At 35.8% G+C, this 21,762-nt stretch overlaps 1 protein-coding gene across 3 annotated transcripts in view; it reads left to right on the top strand.

The window, feature by feature from the left end:
• Positions 1–17,028: 17,028 nt before the first annotated feature.
• LOC145680543 (uncharacterized) overlaps positions 17,029–21,762 on the top strand; it is a 57,385-nt gene continuing 52,651 nt past the window's right edge. For all 3 annotated transcript variants that reach the window (XM_081751168.1, XM_081751167.1, XM_081751166.1), the window contains exon 1: positions 17,029–17,180. In XM_081751168.1, coding sequence (XP_081607294.1) covers positions 17,074–17,180 — 107 coding nt within the window. In that variant the 5' untranslated portion in view covers positions 17,029–17,073. The remainder of the gene's footprint in view (positions 17,181–21,762) is intronic.

The raw sequence follows: 21,762 nt of genomic DNA, 5'->3' as shown, positions 1-21,762 counted from the left end.
TATGGTGGTACATTTGCAAAAGATTATATCGTGAAAGTATTGCATTTTGTGTTCTGAGGTCCACAAGTTAAAAAAGAAAGTAATAAAGGCAAATCTTTGAAGAGTTCAACCTTAAATAAGTTTCGTCTAGTAGATTGATTTCTCTTATATTGTTTCACTCACTGGAACAGAATATGGTGTTCATTACTCGTCATAACATGATACAAACATTCATTATTAAAGGACACAGAGGATCAATAGTGGAGCGCTCACCTCTAGTGGCTCGAATTTAAGCCACACGAGTTTGTGGTGGACAACATTGTGTTCATGGGTTTTCTCGCGATTCTGACGTTCATCCCACATGACCATTCCACCGATTCTTTTATAATCATTCACTCTCATTAATCATCCGTCTCTCTTTGCCTACAGGACATATTCGTGGAACAAAAATAGAAATTTCATTTTACTTTATTCAGTAACTAGCAGCGTTCACCCCGCTTCGCTGCGGTCACCCCGGAACGCAATAAACTTTGTTACTTAGATAATTTTTACTTTTTCGCTTTCAAGTGATATGATAAAAACCATAGAAGATTGCAGTAAATGTTAACATTATATCGCCTGTCATTTATGTTAACCCGCCCCGCTTCGCTGCGGTCACCCCGGAACGCAATAAACGTTGTTACTTAGATAATTTTTACTTTTTCGCTTTCAAGTGATATGATAAAAACCATAGTAGATTGCAGTAAATGTTAACATTATATCGCCTGTCATTTATGTTAACCCGCCGAGTGACACGGTCATGCGGGTTGCATATAAATACGTTTATTTTTACCTATGATGAACTAACAAAGGATTTGTACGTTATGGACACTTGAATGGTCAATTATCTCAAGACACTGGTAATTAAAAATTAAAGTGATATGATAAAAACCATCTAGGGTCCAAATCCTAATAACCCCCCAAAAATGAAAGAAATTGGTTCAGCCGTATTAGCGTGATGAGGGAACAAAGGATTTGTGCGTTCTCTTTTATATATAAGATAAGCCACTGTAATTACTTTGTTATCATTATTGTGAGACCACATCTGTTTATTTGTTGGTCTAAATGTTAACTCATCCCCATCAGGAAGTCGCGGTCGGAAAGAAGGATTGCCGCCGTCGACGGTGGCGGGCCGCCGGAGGCAGCCGGCACCCGTCCGCGGCGGCACGACGATCTACTTGTTCAAAGTTGCCGGCCTTTTGCCGAGGCGGCAAGCGGTCGAAAATCGTCAAGTAAAATTCTCTTTGCCGACTCTTTGCCGACTGTTGCCGACCGTCAGAGCCGGCAAAACAATCGGAAAGGCCTCTTTCCGACCCTCTGCCGACTCCTTATGCCGGCCTCTTTTCGACGGCGGCGCCGGCGCATTTTTTGCCGGCTGCTCGGCAAGACAACTTTCCGACGGCGGTGCTGGCGCATTTAATGCTCATTTCCGGCTGTTTGCCGACCGCTCGCCAATGCAACTATTCGTCGCGGTCGAAAATCGCGCTGAAAGATGCCGGCGTCCGGCGCCGGCAATCCGACCGCGGCATCTGGTCGGCATGGACAAATTGTCCGACTATAGGCGGCAGAATCCTGATGGGGATGTGCTCAAAACACTTAAGTCAATTTTTGTAAATGTTCACATGGACTAATATAAACAATTTACGAGTTGAGTTGAGTTTTAACTTCCCGTTCAGCAGCGAGGCTATTATGAGATGTGGACATACTGATTAACGTGGAATCCGAACCACATGAGCTACCGCCGGGAATCGAACCCGGGCCTCCCACGCCAAAGGAAACAATTTACGAGTATGTTCCATGAGCTAAAGAAATAATATTGCTAATGTGTAAAGTAGTTCGATAATAACACTGGTAAATTATCAGAATGCTCATGAGCATAATTATCATCGTAAGTTTGTGCGTCCTTGTGCTGAACTCAATAAAGAATTTAGATTATTTTTACTTGGAGAAAAATTTTTCATGTATTAATTTCCTTGGGCTTCCCACTGAGCGCATAACTATCGAATCCAAAATGAACTTGTACATAAGAAATTAGCACTCTACTATCAAATAACTATGCTTTTATATTGTTGATTTTTTCTTAAGAATGAATAAAATTCCCTTCTTGTTGTTCTTGTTCTTGTAACCTCATATGAAGGGTAAGGGGAAAAAACAAGGAATGTCACAAAACTGCATTTTTGAGAAAACGGCGTTTTAATATTGAAAACCGCGTATAAAATGAATAGGGTTAGTCAAATCTTTTGGCCTCTTCCTTGGACATTTCTACATCTACACATACGTGGCATATACAGTCAAATAGTACCAAGAGTCACCAACAGAAAGGACAAAGAACCCGATAAAGTACACACAGGGACATTCCTTGTTCTTTCCCCTTACCCTTCATATAGAGGTTATACATAGGAGGAGATGCGGCACCGTAGTAGTTAAGTCCGCTATGGCCCTGGAATTGCTGAAAAAATAAAAAAAATGATAAATCTCTACTAAAGTCATTGCATAATGTACATTTTTAACTCGTTGCGTCCAGTAAAAACCTTGAAGAAGATACATGTTGCATGCACTGAAGACCAGACCTCAAGAGAATAGTTGAACTTAGATAACTATGTTAGTAATGCTCTTGAAAATTATTCTAGTGGGAAGATGAAAAATTTCAAATGGATTTCGGACAGTTCTCTGGTGATGAGAGTGATGCATAACAGGACATATATACCATGAAGATTGTCAAGCAATATCATGTTTCCACTGAGGATTGAGTCAGTTTATTATTATTATTATCACCATCACCACCACCACTATTATTATTATTATTCACTAGTGTTCTTGCCTTTTGTATTTTGATAAGCTTTAGAAGTCAAATTTATAAAAAATAAAAATAAAATAAAATAAAATCACAGGTGAAGTCGATAGTAGAACTTTCGCCAGATACATTATCAAATGCCTTGAAGTTATTCCTTTTTTTTATTTATTATAATTATTATTTTTCATTTTTTTAAAGTTACCCATATAAAAATGAAGACCATATTTGCATCAGGTTTAGTAGTTTTAGAGCGGGATACCATTTATCTGTAAAAATTCAATCAATAATTGGATGAGAGTTCAAGAGGTCGTAGCTAAAATTTGTTCAACAGAAAAAGGTCCATAACCAAGTGCTCTGTGAAGTTTATTGATCATATAAGATCTGCCTTTAGTAAATTGTTCACAAACAAAAATTAAATGATTCAAAGATCCAATATCACGCTGGCACCAACATAAAGGTGTAGTCAATTTATGTATTTGATATAATTTATAAGGCGTTAAGGCGGTGTCAAAAAGAAGGCGATATAATAGAATTACTCTGTATCTAGACCAATTATGTATAGTAAGCCATGGTTTGGGTTGAGAGATAGACATGATTTGCCAGTAATGTCGCCCTGGTCCAAGCCTATTTTCAGATTTCCACGCATGAAACATCTGGACTTGATTTCGTTTGATGATAGGAATAAAGTTTAAGTGACTAACTTTAATAAAAGCTGATTGACCATCATTACATGCAGACTTTGCAGCTAGGTCTGTATCATCATGGAATTTTATATTAGAATGTGATTTCGTGTGTAAAAAATGTATAATATATCCTTGTTCTTGAAGTTGATGGTATAAAAATTTTATATTTAAAAGAAGCCAAGTGTTTTTCACATTCCAATGGGTGTGTCTTAAAGCGTTAAGAACACTGAGAGCACCAGAGCAGATACAGGCATCAGAAAGTTGTAACTTTTTTATTAATAAAAGAGCTTGCCAAATGGCAAAAGCCTCACCCATTCTACCACCAAAATGGTAAAATATTGAGGAAGTTTGAATTTTTTGATAATATGAAGAGTAGGAACAACAACTGCTGCACCGACATTTTGATGAATGTATTTAGATGCATCTGTAAAAACAAGTGTACAATTTGAAGATAGCTGATCTACACAAGAGTGCCAAATGTAATTATTGATATTTGGTAAATGTCCTGAAGTCGAAGAAGAGACATAGTGGGGAAGAATTGTCTTTATTTGTACTAAATCCGTTGTATAGTGAAATATGTAGCACGGCAGTGATGGAGATTGTAGGATCATTCCTTCATACATGTGAACTTTAAAAAACGCTTCGACTATCCATGGTGATTTATTTCTATACGGCACCTTCTGATGTCTATTTTCCATTATATATTTGATCTGATGAAGCTGTGCTATAAGAGGATTATTCCTTTTCGCCATTCGTGACAAAACAAAAGTTTCTGCTAATTTGGAAATTTGTAAGTCAATAGGAATCATACCAGTTTCCTCAAAGAGAACATTTTTCGGGCAGAAGGTAGGCTGAGAAAGGATGATCTTAAGTGCATCATATAAAAGTTTGTTTATTCGCTGGTAAAAATAGTTCATCTTCTCCTCATAAAATATGCTTCCATAAAGAGTTTTTGCCATCATACAATGTGTAATAATTTTGTATAGACAAGTTGGATTGAGTCCCCAACGTTTTGCTCTTAAGCTTTTGAGGATGTTGTTGTATGAATCCAATGCGGTTGATAACAGAGCTAAGTGAGGTTTCCAAGTCATTTTTGTGTCCAAATAAAGCCCAAGGTATTTGAAGTGTCGAACATAGCGTAACGTACGATCTTCGATATGAATGGTAGGGCGTGTATAACAACGTCTTCGCGTGAAGACGGAGTATACAGTTTTTTCCCAGTTGATGTCGATACCATTGTTTATAGACCAACGTAATAGTTTCTGTAAGGTTTGTTCAATAAGAATTGTCCCTCGGTGAAGATCATCGGTAGTCAGTATGAATATAATGTCATCAGCATACGAATACAGTTTTACTTCATGGTTAAGTTCTGTTATGAGGTCCAATATATAGAGATTGAATAGAGTAGGACTTAACTTACTACCCTGGAGTAAGCCAACCGATGTAGTTCTAGGTTTATTGTAATGTTTGTTAAGTTTGATAAAAATCTTTCTGTTGATAAGTAAGTTATGAATGATTCTAATAAATTTGGAAGGTATCTGTAACAGATATAGCTTTTGAATGAGAAGATCTAAGATAATTGAGTCATATGCTTTTCTCAAGTCAACGCTAACTGCAATAACAAACTGTCTTTCAAGATAAGCCTGATAAATGTCAAGAATAAGAGGCCCAAGTGCGTCGTATGTTGAGGTGGCTTTTCGAAAGCCGGTGATAGTAGGAGGAAAAATTTGATTATGTTCCAAAAACCACTGTAATCTGGATAAAAGTAAGTCTTCAAATATCTTGAGAGAGCAAGGAAGTAACGCTATTGGTCTATAGTTGTCCGCTTTGCCAATATGTTGTTTGTTTTTTAAAATAGGAACAATAAGAACTTGTTTCCATTGAGATGGAATATGGGCGGTGTCCCAAATTTTATTATATATTTGTAATAATAAAGCCTTCCCACGAACAGCAAGAGTAGTAAAATGTTTATAATAAATACCATCTATGCCAGGAGAGGTGTTGGTGCGAAGGTGCTGAAAAACAACGTCGAGTTCGGCTTCTGAAAAACTAGTTTCCAAAACAGAAGATCCCTGTGGCAGAATTAAAGGTAAAAGATGACGCCGAGAATTATTGACAGTGCAGGGAGCCAATTGTTGATGAAAATCTGTGATCCATTTCTGATCATCCAATCGATGCATAGGCTGAGGTCGTGAATTATGATAACGGTGAATTTGATGTTTGAAGAAATTCCAAATCTTATATTTGGGAGTGAGATAGGAGAGATTATTACAAAAATGTTCCCAGCTTTTCCTATTGTAATACAAGGTGATCCTTTTAACAATAGCTTTACATTTACGGTAATGAAGAAAATCGTCTTTTGTTCTGGTCTTAAAAATTAATTTCAAAGATTTTTGACAATTATTGACTGCTTGTTGACATTCTACATTCCACCAATGTGGATGATGAGATGTAGAGGTACGGTTTGATAGTTTCCTAGATGGAGGAGTAGTGGAAATTGTCTTCGAGACTGATACAGCATGTTTGATAAAAGTATGTATGGTATTGACAGAAAGAGACTCTTTATTGATAAGGTGACAAGAATCTTCGATAGTATGTTGATATGTATCCCATTCAAGGTGAAGGGTAGTAGATTGTAATTTCGACTTGAAATCTTTTGCTATAGGATTATGAAAAGGAGATGTGATGGCTACCGGATGAGTGGAAAATAAAATAGGATAGTGATCACTTCCTCCCGAATCAAAATATACAGACCACGTAGTGTGAATATAATATGAATTTTTCACAAGAGTTATGTCCGGTACACTCGTCCCATACTGGGCAATGCGTGTGGGAGTGCCATCATTCATTGCAATATAGTAAGAAACAGGTAATGCTTGGAGAAGATTGTTTCCTGCAGTATTATTTCTAGAGCTTCCAAATAATTGGCATTGGGTATTAGTATCTCCAGTTATGTAATCAAACTGATGAGTATCAGAAAAAATAGCTTCCCAAAAATCTGTATGAGGAACAATATGTGGAGGTATGTAGATATTCAGGAAGTTGATATTTTGAATATTTAAAGAGAAAAGTTGAATATCAGGATCCGGACACGGGATGGAAAGCTGATTGGTGATGTATGAAAGATTGTTTCTGATACAGAAGGCAATGCCAGCATATCCATCTGCTCGGTTTTGTGTTACAATATGATAGTTCTTGAGACGAAAAGGTATGTTCGGTTTTAACCAAGTTTCCTGCAATATAATGATATCAGGATCAAAAAAGATGATAAGATTATATAGAAAGTATAATTTGTTATAGACGCTTTGAGCATTCCATTGAATGATGAAGAGTGGACGAAATTCTTTTACTTCCATACTGGGTATCTATGAAAGATTTAAAGTATTGTAGATTTGTGTAACCAAATTCTCCAAGAACGTATGCGAAGCGTCTATATTTTGAGAAAGTAATATAGTAGCCAACAATTTCTTCAATGCTTCGGTATGTTTAGAGGATAATTGTAGAGGGGAAGATGAACATTTCAGAGATGTAAAGTTACTAGTAGTATCAGATGTAAGAGTGGTAGAAGTCAAATTAGCGTGGTAACTGGAAATAGAATAGGGTCGCGTGTCGGCTGAGGTCTTAAGGGGTTTTTGAGGAGCATAAGGCTTGTGAGGATCCAGCAAGGTGAAATACGATGCTTTAACAGAGGTGAGCTTTGAATTCAGTTTATTTCTTGTTTTATACGATTGTGGTAAATCAAGCTGAAATGGCTTATCCTTCTTGAAACGAGACCGCATTACAGTGGACGAAGAAGGTAAGGAATGCGGAGTAGGAAAGGGAAAAGCCGATGGTCCAGAAGATCCCGATGGATGATCCAAGCTTCTCTTTTTTCCTGGGGGTGTATCAATATCAAATGTTAAAGCAGATTTTTTCATGTGTGTGGTAGACACTTTATCACCAGTTGAGGGATGAGATGAAGGAAGGTTAGTATATTCCTTAGGTTCGGTAGAAGGATCCTGCAGTATTGCGGAGAAGGACGGAGTATGTGAAACTATTGTGGTGTTCTTGCTAACAAGTTTATTCGCTTCATTGAACGAAAGTCGTTGTATTGCCATCAGTTGCATGATTTGTTTCTGTCTGTGTCTTTCCGCACACTGTTCATAATCCGCAGCATGTGAAGCACCACAGTTAATACAGTGAGGATCACGATCACAAAATCCAGTACCATCAACATGATTAGAACCACAATTTTTACATAATTTATGTTTTAATTTACATGAACGGGCAATATGTCCGTATTTCCAGCAGCCATTTTTGCATTGACGAATGCTTGGAATATATGATTCAACTGGAACTGATTGATAATAAATTTTAATATCTTTAGGTAACTTTTGAGAATCAAATGTTAGGACAACCGAGCGAGTAAGCTGCCGACCTTTTGTTAAATCATAACGAAAGATTCTACGTGCAGATGTAGTCGGGAAGTCACATTTACTATCTTTTAATAAGTCATCCATTGTGATGTCCGTATCAACGTCTTTGATAATACCTGTAGTATACAAAACATGATTAGGGATATATGCTTCCCATTTGTTATGTTGAAGAATGTCATGATCCAGAAAATTATTGGCGTCCTGACCAGATTGAAAAGTAAGTTTAATTAAATTTCTACCAATAACATTAATATTAAGGATACCAGGCATTTCAGCCAAGTAATATTTGCGGCTGATGGACATTGGATGTTTATTACCTAAATCTTCTGTAGTAGACTTCACATAGACAACATACGGTGCAAGGTGAGTAGGTTTGTATAAATTCTTATCAGGATGGAGAAAATGCACATTCTGATTATCGGCTGGAAGCACAATAGTAGATTTCTGATTGGAAGGTGTAGAAGTTGATTGAATATTAGTTGAAACCGCAATAGTGGAGGAAGAATTGGGAGGAGTAGAAGTAGGTGAATCCAAAGGTACTTGTATTTCCATAGCAATATACTTAGTAACATCTGCATTATTAGCATCAGCATTGTCATCCTCCTCCATCTTGAAAAAGGAGCGAAGTGTAAACCAAAATATCTATAAATTGCAAGTAAGTTATACGAGGCCAAAACACATCATGATTACATGCTGTAGTAATATGTGAACCATGAATAAATAACACAATGTATGCAATAAAACACAACAGTAATAATGAACCAGAACACAGAAAAAAACACGACAGTAAATATAACACTCTATACACCACACTTTACCAAATTGTAATCGCACTACACTTTCACTATTATACACAAACTAGATTATTATCCGCCATTTGCATTATCTTTTTTCAATTCCCTTCATAAGGTAGGTCGGTGACCGAAACATGAGAATATTAATTAGTTTCTTACCTCAGGCTGCAAACAATGTCAATAATATTGCAAATTAGTACACTTCAACTTTGTCCTAAGATATTCAAGTATATTCAAATAATTGGTAATAAATAAAAAAAATAGCTTGCTTTTTAAATAAACCTTAAATACTGTTACTTTTCTTATTCTTTGGGTTATTAGCAAAGTCGTACACATTTGAAAAACATGCATCGTATCTTTCACTAAGCCGTTTCCCTAGTGAGCGGCTCAGACCTTTTCCCCTATACCGACCTGTTACCAGTGGCGAAGCGTAATCCCACAAGAAGGGTAGGCCCGATAAACTAATATTCCCATTTAGCTCCACTACAAATATTTTAAGTACAGTTCATATTTTCTTCTGTCTGGGATTTACAGGAGGGTGAGGAAAATTTCCTCCTCACTTGATGTTTCCATTTCCTGCACATTTGAAAATGGAGAGAGAGCAAAAGAAAGTACATTCTTACTATTACCTTCAAATTTCTTGGATAAGCGTTTGTTACTTGCATTACTCAAAGTAAGTACAATACAGCATTTAATTAATGCATCACGTGATAATGACTTCACGAGAAATATTAATCCTCAGGAGAAATTTTATTTGTATAAACACAAGGGGCCTTATGCAGAGTCGTTTTGAAGGCTGATTAACGCCATACTACTTGTTTGACTAACGGATGGTTTTCAAAATTGTATTCAGAGTCTCTGATTAGGACGTAGTATTTGACGAAGTTAATCACATGCGACTAATTAATCTAGAGTAGAGGTTAATCTTTTACCCACGGTTTAGCATGCGACACAACATTTCGTATTTCGTAATTCCCGTGTTTCCATTTTTACAGACTACGCATGCGCTCATCTACTTTTCCGTAGTTGCCACATTTATTTTACTCGCCGATGCATTGGGGTTCTATAAGTTAATCATACCCAAACCATCATTGTAGTTGTACTCAAAGTAGACTCTGAGTACCAAAAAGTGTATCTTCCTTAGTAAAGATTTAGTATGCTTACTAGCTAGTCTATGACTAACCTCCGATTAACGAATTCTCTCTGAATACCGCCCATTATATTTAATATTGTATTCTATGCAGTGGCATATTTAAGAGGGTGGATTCAGGGCTCAAGTACTCACCGAAATTTTATCGCAATTTTTATTGATATATATGTATATCAGTGGCGTATTTACGATTTTGATTCGGGAAAGGCTTTGCTAACTTTCGGGGGGGGGGCTTTGTCTGGAAATGTGAAAATTCTGCAAGATATTTCATTTATTTTACTATACTAAGTAAGATTTCGGGGGGGGCTTAAGCCCGGAAGCCACCCCCTAAATACGCCACTGATATATATATATCAGAATTTTCACATTTCCAGGAATAAAGTTAGCAAAGCTCCTCGAAACAAAATCGTAAATACCCAAATGATTCAATGAAATGGAAAACTCAACTATAATTACACACAAATAATGTTATTATTTATCCTGTAGAGTAGCATTTGGTAAATTTATACGTATGTTTAATGTATCAGACTAATATTTTACAAGCTATTATGGAATAGGCCCCATGTAGTAAAAAAAACAGCTACTCTGAATAACTCGTGAGAATATACACTTAAATTAAACAAGTTATCACTAATAGAAATACATAACTCTACACCAGAAACTTTTTATATTATCTTAACGGGAATATTTAATTACATATTAGCATTGAAAGATGCCTTCAACACTAAAACTAAGTTTCCAGAGGGGAGCTATCGCACCCTCCCAAGAATGCGTGCAATCACCAGCGATAACCGCTTCGCTTTCTGAGCAGCATAGTGCGTAAGCTTATCTAGCGACGGAAGGGTCTCCAAGTGTTTCCAACCTACTATTTTTTTACTGAAACAACCGAAATGTTGAAGTATTGAGTTTATTTTCTATGAAGTCAAAGATAAAGAAAACTGTAGAAAACAGGGTAGACCCGGCCTCATAGCCTCACAGTACTCTTTGCCACTGCACCAGAGATTGTTGTTGAAAAATTATAATTCTTTTTCGATTTGCGTATAGATACGGTTTCCGGATGTACGACTTAAGAACTACAGTACAAAAGCACAAACCAACCTGTGCTAGGTGGCCAGTAAAAGCACAGATGCTATCTAATCGAGTCTGGCCGCGACAGAAGGGAGCAGGCGTGTCTGCGATGGTGAGTATACGCGTGAGTGAGGACAGTGATAAAAAATGGATTTTGGGAAATGTGTGAGTTTCAGTAGTACTTGTCATGACTTTACACTACTAATGTTCCACTTGTAAACATAAAATGCAGCTTCTGTATACTGTGCAGAATTCCACCGCCAGCGGAAAATAACATCAAATAGACATCCTTCATACGCACTCACTTATTTTATCAACCGTAAAGCACTTGTAATGATTTTACACTAATAACCCTACACTTGTAAACTTGTAATACATCTGATTTACTTTGTACAAAATTTTTTGTGCTAGTTTAGTTTTGGCACATCACGTTTTGGAAAATGTAAAATTCAATACTTTGCATAAAAAGACATATTTGTAAGGAACACAAATATGTCGAAAGGAGTAGGCGATAGAAATAAATACAAAGTAATACAGCTGTATTTCAGGTTTACAAATGCAGGCTTACTAGTGGAAAAATCATTACCAATGCTTTACTACAGAGAAAATAAGTGAGTATATGAAATATGACTGTATTAGATACTATTTTCACTGACGGTGTATTTCTTCACAATGTAAAAAAGCTGTATTTTATGTTTACAAGTGGAGTGTTGTTAATGCAACCATGACAAGTGTTATTGAAACTCGTATCATTGCCAAAACTCATTTGTTTTCACTACTTTCACTTATGCGTATACTCACCATTGGTGACAAACCTGCTTTCTTTGGACGCATCCCCGCGCTGTCGCACGGGCTCACCAGCTTTGTCATGCTCTCGCTCGGTTAGATAGCTTTCATGATTTTAGTAGCCGCCTAGCACAGGTTGGTTTGTGTTTTTGCACTCAGTGGCGGATCTAGAAAGTAAAAACGGGGGGCAGCAGAACGTAGGCTATGATAAGTATATCATGAGTTTACTATAAAATTTCAAAAATATATAGATAATAGCTTGATTCATTTTTGTCACTCAAAAAACTGGGGCCTAGGTTCCCCCTGCCCTGGCCTAGATGCACCACTGTTTGCACTGTAGTTTTAATGCCATACATCCGGTCACCGTAAATGGCAAAAGAATTGCAATTTTTCAAAAATTACTTCTGGTTGCTCTCTTGAATTTTATCGATGCTAAACGGGTAATGTCATGTCGTCACCCAGCGCAAATCTTTTGGATAGCAATTAGAAGGAACTCAGTGAAATTATTATCATCATATTATCATCATATCATCATATTATCATCATATTATCATCATTATATCATCATATTATCATCATATTATGAAATTATATCATTACTAGCAAACGAAAAATGTGAATGTGTATCGAAGCAATATTATCCAGAAAAATGTGGAGATGTATTCAGGAGTACAAGGGAGTGCAGTCCGCTATGGAGTGAGGTGGTAGCAGACTCAAGAAAACAAAGTAGTTACAGAACAAATGTCCAGCAATCTACAAATGCCCTTCAGTTAAAAGTGCAAGTACCCGGCAAAGACAAAACAAGTAACAGCAAACAACAAACATATATGAAGCACCAAGAAGAATCAGAGAATGTCCCCCCGCTTATACACAAGGATATTAACTTTCACAACAAATGCATGAATAAATCCAGACTACATAGTGTTGTACGAGAAATACCAACGCAAAATAGATTCGCAGTTCTAGAAGACGAACCAGAAGGAAGTAGTTATGTAAACACACCATCTCGGAGTGCTTTTCAAGTGGGAAGCAACAAATCAAATCGTTCTTCGACCAAAGTCAAAAGCAGTGCAAGGGTAAATTCAAACATTAGCCCTTCTGGTTTAAGACCAAAAAGGACAAATCCTCGGGAAAATATTAATTTACCGGTACAATGTAAAATTGTGAATCAAGTCCGCACGAATAATACAAACGCTAAAAGACAAGCAGTACAAGGGAAAATCATTATTATTAGTGACAGCCATGGTCGCGATATTGCCACTGGGCTAAACTATAAAATAAGTGACATGGATGTTTCTGGGTCGGTAAAACCAGGTGCTAAGATAAAAGACGTTGTGTTTCCTTACATCCACAATCAAAATTATAATGAACATGACACAGTTGTAATAATAGGCGGTGCAAATGACGTTGCTTGTAATGAAGCTGAAAATGCACTAAACATACTAGAATTGGCTCTACAGAAACTTTCAGGCACAAATGTAGTGGTAGTAAACTTGCCGTATCGCCATGATTTAAATGACTCATCGTGTGTAAACAATGAAATAAAAGAAACAAATAAAAAAATTGACGTGTTGTGTAAAAGTTTCAAAAATGTCAAACTTCTTGATGTAAGTTGTGTGCCCCGAAACTATCATACTAATCACGGCCTCCATTTAAATCGTCTAGGGAAATTGTTTTTACGCAACGCACTGTATAATATCATTATGCCAAATAAGTTGAAAGCACAGTGCACAGCTTATAGTACGTTAATACCTATCAATTGTGGAAGTACATCAGCACTGGTAATAGACGGAAATGGAAACGATTGTGAAGGTGATCAAATTTCGTCTGAACAAAGGAGACACAGTTCGACTTACAACGGAGCGAATCGGGATGAGGGTGAAGTGTTAAAATTGACAGGAAACTCACACGTAAGCCATGATAAGGAGCCAGGAGTACTTTTGGCTACTGAAAGTGAAGAAATTGATCGAATATCGTTAATACAAGGTCCACATAATACAAATCACGGTACGAAAGAACCTGGACTGGATATTAACAGATCGCAGCAAGTAACCACAAATGGTATAGAACAAAACGATCCATCTAGTACAACTCAGCGAAAATCAAATAGAGCAAGAAAGGTTCCTACAAGGTATAATGATAATAGTTTTTTAATGCAAGTCCCAATAAAAATTCCAAGCACTTAGCCAATAGAGGTAACAGTGACTACAATGTAATAAATGTATATTACCAGAACGTGCAAGGTTTAGCTAGTAAACTTGATTTTTTTGATGTATTAGTTGAAGAGGATCTTAAAGGTATGCATGTCATTTGCTTTAGTGAACATTGGTTATCTGCTAATCAGATGAATATGGTACACTTAAATAACTATCAGTTGGCTACAAACTATTCACGCGCTAGTAGGCAACATGGTGGGGTATGTATATTTGTAGGTGACCATTTACGTTTTAAGGAAATAAATGTAAGTCAATTCGTTGTTGAATTGCATTTTGAAATAGTTGCTATTTCAATTGAAAACATGTGTATAATTTGCATCTATAGGTCATCAGCAGGAAATATTAATGTATTCTTTAGGAGTCTTGAAACTGCTCTTGAGTCTCTGTGTAAGAAATATAGTACGGTAATAATTTGTGGTGATACTAACATTGACTGGCTGGTTCAATCAAGAGAAAAAACAAAATGTCAAAATATATTAGATATGTTTGGGTTGCAGCCTCTTATCAGAGAACCAACTAGAGGGAAAACTGCGTTAGATCAAATAATAATAAGTAAACAATACACAGAGTCAGTTACCTCTTTGAATATCTTTAAGCCAGGCTTTTCTGACCATGATGCAATAATAGGGCAAATATACACATCTCAAATATTCGTACCTACTCAATCAGAAGTTATAACAAAAAGATGTTTCTCAAAAACTAATATTAATTACTTTCTACACTTGCTAGCACAAGAAACCTGGCACAAAATATATGAAATTGGTGATACGGATGGTAAATTTAACTTTTTTCTAGATACATTTCTCTTTCACTTCAATATTGCGTTTCCCAGAAAGAACTACAGTAAGGTTAGGTTGGGGAAACCATGGGTCACTATAGGAATTAGGACTTCTAAACTCAAACTACTTGAGTTATCAGAAAAACTAAAAACGTGTAAAGATGTAACACCTCAATTTATTGAATATGTAAAATACTATAGGAAGACATACAAAAGAGTCATACGAAAAGCAAAACTTTTACACAGTACAAATTACATCTTAGCAGCGAGAAACAAAAGTAAAGCTATGTGGAAATTAATTAATGGTAAGATGAATAAGGTAAAAACAACAGGAATTGATGCAATAAAAGTAAACTCTCAAGTAGTATGTAACCCAGATAAGATTGCAAATCATTTTAATAAATATTTCTTAACTTTAGAAACATTTAACCCAATCAAAATAGCTCATCAAGAAAATAACTCTAAGCTACAGAGCGGAATAACTAAGTCGCTTTTCCTGAAACCAGCTACACCAGAGGAAATCTTACAAATAATAAAAAGCTTAAAAAGCTCCAGCTCTCCAGGTTGGGATGAAGTGCCATCCATGATTGTAAAGGAAAGTTCTCTTCTTATTGCACATCAACTCTGTCATATAATAAATCATTCATTTTTGACAGGAATTTTTCCTACGCGGCTTAAGTTAGCTAGAGTTACACCTGTGTATAAAAAGGGAAGTAAATTGGAGTTAAATAATTATCGTCCTATTTCAGTTTTGTCGTGCTTTTCTAAAATATTTGAGTTAGCAATGAAAGCACGACTAAATAACTTTTTCCTTTTAAATAATATAATATCCACAAGTCAACACGGGTTTCAAAGCCAGAAGTCAACCAACACTGCAATCTTTAATTTCATCTCTGATGTAGCAATGGATATAAATAAAGGAAAACATGTAATTGGTATTTTTGTTGATTTATCTAAGGCGTTCGATTCTATAGACCATGGTATTTTGCTAGAAAAATTGTATTCTTATGGCATCAGAGGTGTGGCAAACAATTGGATAAAGTCGTATTTATCTGAACGTAGTCAAACTGTTGGCATCTGTAAAGAGGTAAATGGCAGAAGAACAATGTTTAAATCATCTTTAATGAAAGTAACAAAAGGAGTACCACAAGGATCAATATTGGGACCTCTTTTGTTTGTTGTATATATTAATGATTTGGTTAATAGTCTAGGCTGTGTGAAGTCAACATTGTATGCTGATGACATAAATGTTCTTGTCAGTGGAGACTCAGTAAATGAAGCAGAAAGGCTCACTACAAAGACGCTAACAAAAATTATTAGTTGGTTAAACATAAATAAATTAACTATGAATTTAGGAAAAACTAACATTGTCAAATTTCGATTCCCGGGCCAAAGAAATGAACTTGTACCAATAACTGTAGGCACTGTAGAATTATGTCAAACACCATCTATTAAATTTCTAGGAGTATATGTTAATGAAGATTGTTGAATACATTAATACTAAACTCAGTTCACTCTGCTTTGCATTCCGTAGGTTGCAAGGTAGTTTGTGCAAGGAAGCTGTCATGTCCTTATACTATAGCAAAGTTTTTTCAATAATAAACTATGGTGTTATATTTTGGGGGAATTCGAGAATAAGTGCTAGTACATTCCGAATACAGAAAAAAATTATTAGAATAATGTTAAGTATGCCTGAACGATCCTCATGTAAAAATATTTTTAAAAAGTATAAATTATTGACATTACCTAGTTTATATATATATCGCACAATTATGTATGTAATCGAGCACAAGGATTTATTTACTTTAGCTAATACGATTCACTCATACAATACTAGGCAGAATTGTAATATGTATACTATCCAACAGAATTATGCAAATTTTAGCAAAACTGTGTATATGAATTGTATAAAATTATATAACAAATTACCAGCAAAGTATAAGAACATTAACGAAAAACGGATATTCAGAAATACTCTGTTAGAATTATTGTTGGAAAAAAGCTATTACTCTGTGGAAACTTATCTTACTGATAATATATAGAGAATGTAAATCATATCTGACAACTGTAATGCTTAATTGAGGATTGTCCTCATTTGTAAGCTATAAACAGGCAAATAAATATGAATATGAATATGAATATGAATATTATAATTTTTCAAGAATTATTTCGACTAGTAAACTAAAAGTAAACCTGTACGTATAATTGTTGAACAGTGATTTCTAGTGGCACACGTAAATTTGACATAAACGATTATTATTATTATTATTATTATTATTATTATTATTATTATTATTATTATTATTATTATTATTATTATTTCCACACACTTAACTATCTTTTATAGTTAGTTCATTGGCAACACTTGTAGATGTTTCAGTTGTCAGTTGTTTTCATGATGGCGAATGTACATCTGAGTTTGGATGAAATCATTAAAAGCAACAAATCGAAGTTTGCGGCAAACAGAGGAAGGAAAAGGTAATTATTGTAATATTATATTTATAGTTATGTATAGTTCTACATGTTGACAAATATTTATTTGTTATGTAACTTGCTATCTACAATTATGGGTGACCCCCCCACGATGTTATCATTCAAGGTACAGCGGTTAGAACAAGCGTCTTCTGGATATTGTCAACGGAGTTAATAAACTCCTGAACGTCACAGAACATGTATATAATGATAAGTTTCTGTTATAAGAAGTGTTTCAGCATGGAGTTATAACTAAAGAAACAAAAGAGTCGATAATTAGAATTGAAGCTTGGAAGACTGTCAATGTTCAGCAAATTTTATTTTATTGACCGCGCGAAGTATTTCAGCTACACATGAAAGTAATTTTATTACATATTATTTCCTTCGTCTGTATACTAGTTGTCATATAATTACTTATAGTATAAAATGTGTACCTTATGGTTAATGACAGCTTCAAGCCCATTTTCCGTTCTTCCATGACATTCAGAATGTCGGTTTCATTTTGTATGTTCTTTTCCATATTCACTGTTTGAAGATTAATTTTGTGTTCATACTTTTTTAAACGATGTTACACCTTGTATTCAGGGTAATGAAATGCATTATTTCTGGTATTGTCATTTTCCAAGTCCAGGAAAATGGTCATACTATCTGACACCGGAAAGTTTACCTGATGACCTGTACTTCACAGAATTGAAACTAGAGAAAAATTCAGGTACTTCTGAAGAAAGGTAACTGCAATGAAATTAATTTTTACTAGTTTCTTCCCTCAAAATAGAAGAAGCATTCGTGCATTAATCGGTGAAGTTGAACAAGTGTATGCTCTGTAAGGGGAAGGTTCTAGGTTCCTTTCTGTACTAAAGCTTAATAATTAATTCACACAGTAGTGCCGAACGAGCGTTAGCGAGTGAAGGCGGGTTAGAGCCCCGCAGAGCTCGTTGTTTTCTGTCTTTATTAGGGCTCAATAGGAAGGGGACCTGTGTTCCAGAACCTTGTTCTAGAGACACTTGCTAACGCTCGCTCGACAATACTCTCTGAATTAAACTTTGGTACAGAAAGGAACTAAGATACTAACCTGTGTTCTAGAACCTTCCCGTAATCTAGCTCTCGTGGAGGCATAATAGTGTGGTGGGTAGTGGCCTACATTATTTAGGTTCATCTTGGATAATGGTCAGTGCACCTTCAAACAGCGCCGGAATTAAGCTCCTGTCTTGTTTCTTGGTTTGAGTTTAACTTTCCTTTTAGCACTGAGGTACCGGTATCTACAGTTTAATGGGGAATCCGAATGCGTTTACTTTCCAAACTTTTCCCCCGGGAATCAAGCCCGGAACTCGAGAGCGCATGACAGCCACTACACCAGCGGAGAGGCCTGGTCGTTTTTCGAAGAATGCTGATGAAAGTTTCATTTTGAATAATGTGATAACATGTTGGATTATCATCATCTCTACTAATGTTGGGGGGTCTGGATGGCTCAATAATAGTGCTCACCTCTAGTGCAAGAGTTCCTAATTCGATCCCAGGCCAAGTGTGTGGTGAATAAGATCGTGTTCATGGGTTTTCTCAACCTTCCCCTTTTTCCTTTCACATCTTCATTCTTCCAATTATTTACTTCCAGTAATCGTTCGTCTCCCTTACCCTTTAGGCCATAAACTGAAAGATTGTCGTGTACCAGTTTCGGTGCATATCCGTGAATTTCTACTGGATGTGCTTAGATGTGTATATACTGCAATTGATATTACTTATCCTTTCTGACAGCTCGCTGCGGGCACGTGGTACTCAATGCTATATTGCCAGCTTTCGTGTCGCGTATTGAAACACGAAATTATTCACCGCAAATAAGTGTCAGTTTTATAAAATTAAATGATACAAAAGAGAACTAAAAAACAAGGCTCTCAATGACCAGCAGGTTCACTACTCAAGTTGACTTTTGACCAAAACAATGTGCATTTGTTTATATTCAGATTGGCAACGTGCGGAAAGGGTGGAATGTTTACCATTGCAGGGCGAGAGGAATGGGCCACTACAATTGGCTGAACATGCCGTTACCATAGAAACAGTTCTTGCCTGATTGTTATGACCAAGTACAGGAAGGAAAAAAAAAACAGAAATGCAACTGTCAAAATGGTTCTAAGTTAATCTGCGACGTTGCCACATTGTGAAACTTTGATTCCTCATAGCGGCAGAAGGAGGCCCCGGAGGGCATACCATCATATAACATTCTCGCTTTATTTTGGCCTGTAGAATAGTGGTCTGTAGTCCGTGGGCGCCATTTTTAGAACACCCTATATATATAATTTAATCTTCTAATTTAGTTATCATCTTTAAGTGCATGTGAATATTTACTTTTTACAATGCACATTAGTGCATAAAGAAAATTATGCCTACTGGTAAATAAAATAGAATGTTATGCGTAATACGATAATGGAAAAATTAATAGGAACTCCATGAAATTTTGTGCGTTTGCTAGCAGGGGCGGCTTTAGGATTTTAATTTTGGGTATTCCCGCTCCTTCGCTTATGGATATATATATATATATATATATATATATATATATATATATATATATATATATATATATATAAACATTTGATTCATTAATGACAGTAGGAAATCACCTGTACTTCTACAGTAGTGGTTGATGCTATTTGTTAAATAATTATCTATCATTAATATAAATGGTGGAAAGTATAATTACTCTTTATTCTATCTTTTAGCGTTTATACATTTTTCACAGTATTTAAGTAGGCCCGTGCCTACCCGGCCTACGCGCTAAAGCCGCTAATGTTTCTAGGTTAATAAGTTTGTACATGAGGAAGCATAAACACACAATAAGAAAAAAATAAAGGAGATTTTATGCAGAATCCAAAGTAAGTTACAGAAATTACCTTTATCTGCAACAATGGATGATACTTTACAGTATGACGTCAATGAAACAAATTAACTTTTCGAAATGTTCATTTCATGGTCGACCCGGTCTATCTTTTGCGCTCGACTATTTAATCAACCCCTCAATCGTGCAGTATCATTCTTCTGTTTATTTTTGTTCTGCAGATGTTCACGATTACGCAGATGGAGTGTTGAAATTATCATACGTGTGGTGAGACTTGTCAGTCCTCAAATTCAAATTAATACCCTTAAAAAAATATCTGTTTTTTCTTTTACAAATGTTTGTACTGAGTGCATTTTTGAAGAAAAGTCGTTCAGGTCATTTCACTGGACATAGAATGGAGAGAAGACATGACATAGCACAGACAAAAGTCAGTAAAATCCGAACATTAAGTGAGTGTGGCAAAACCAATGCTGATATTGTGCGGATTATAAAAGTACATAGAAGTACAGTAGGTAAGATTCGGGAAGCGGTGTGCATAAAAAGTGGAAAAATTGCCATACATAAGAATGCATTGCGGCGGTTTTGTCTTACAGACAGATTTCAGTCATCTCAAGATCTTGCAACGAATTGTAACATTTGGTGTTAGTGTTTGTTAGCGTACAGTGATAAACAAGTTGAAATCAAGGGTTTGTATTCACATAGGTATATGTCTTACACGAAAGTAACGTACAATGCGTGCGCAGTGGGCCAAGGCTCACTAGCATTGAACTACTGAACATTGGTGCAAAATGCTGTTCGGTGATGAGACAAAAATAAACATTTATGGAAATGATTCGCATGACAGGGTGCATCGTATATCTAGTAAATCACTTAGTCCTGTGTGTACTGTTAAAACTTCGAAATACCCAACCACTATCGGCTCATTCCACGTCAAATCACCCAGGCCATGTCACCCACCAACTCATAATTTAATGAAACTTCGTGTACTTGTTAACACTACTAAGATATGAAGACCTGTAAAGTTTTCCTTCCGTAATCCTAATAGTTTGTGAGAAATACGAGACCAAAGTTTCAGAATTTCAGGCATCTCGATCGTTCTCTAGGCCATCTAATATTTCGTAGAGCTTAATACAGAAATTCATATCTCAGTATCGAAACAGTGTATCACTTGGAAATTTCTACTCGAGGTTTATGTAAGCCTATAGAGCTAATAAAAAAAAAATACCATTAAGATTGCTGTATCATGATTTTGCAGGGTTGGCTGGTTTAAACCAAAAAACGAAAGATGTTCGTGAAAGTGTATGTGTTAGTAAAATATTGATGAACACACATTTGTGGATTATCACATGTCACTCCTGCAAATTATTCGCATTATATTCAGACCTAAATTCCCCATTCATTACTCAAAGCGATTATACTACAAAAGCAACTTTTTTTTTATATAAGTTTCTGAATATTTCTTTTGTGATTTTTTTATAGTTTGTTATTATTGTTATATGCAACTGCAACCAAAGAAAAATTATAAATATTGTTTTGTTTTAATAATGTTTACTATTGATAAAATACATCGAAATACCGTACTTTTGGGGAAGGGGACATACAAACCCCATGAGAGGCATTTACTGAAATCAAAAGTACCTTTGGTATCTATTTATGTACAAATGGTTCAGAGCCAAAGTGGACTCAATTCTTATATTTATTCACTTTTCTTACTGATGTGCAAATTAAGTCGTCGTGTTTCTTTAACTTAGACTAATAAAA

The sequence above is a fragment of the Thermobia domestica genome, chromosome 3 (genome assembly GCF_964235325.1).
Source record: "Thermobia domestica chromosome 3, izTheDome1.hap1.1, whole genome shotgun sequence".
NCBI classification, from domain to species: domain Eukaryota; kingdom Metazoa; phylum Arthropoda; class Insecta; order Zygentoma; family Lepismatidae; genus Thermobia; species Thermobia domestica.
The sequence above is the reverse complement of the archived record's forward strand: the minus strand, read 5'-3'. Positions and strand labels throughout refer to the sequence as shown.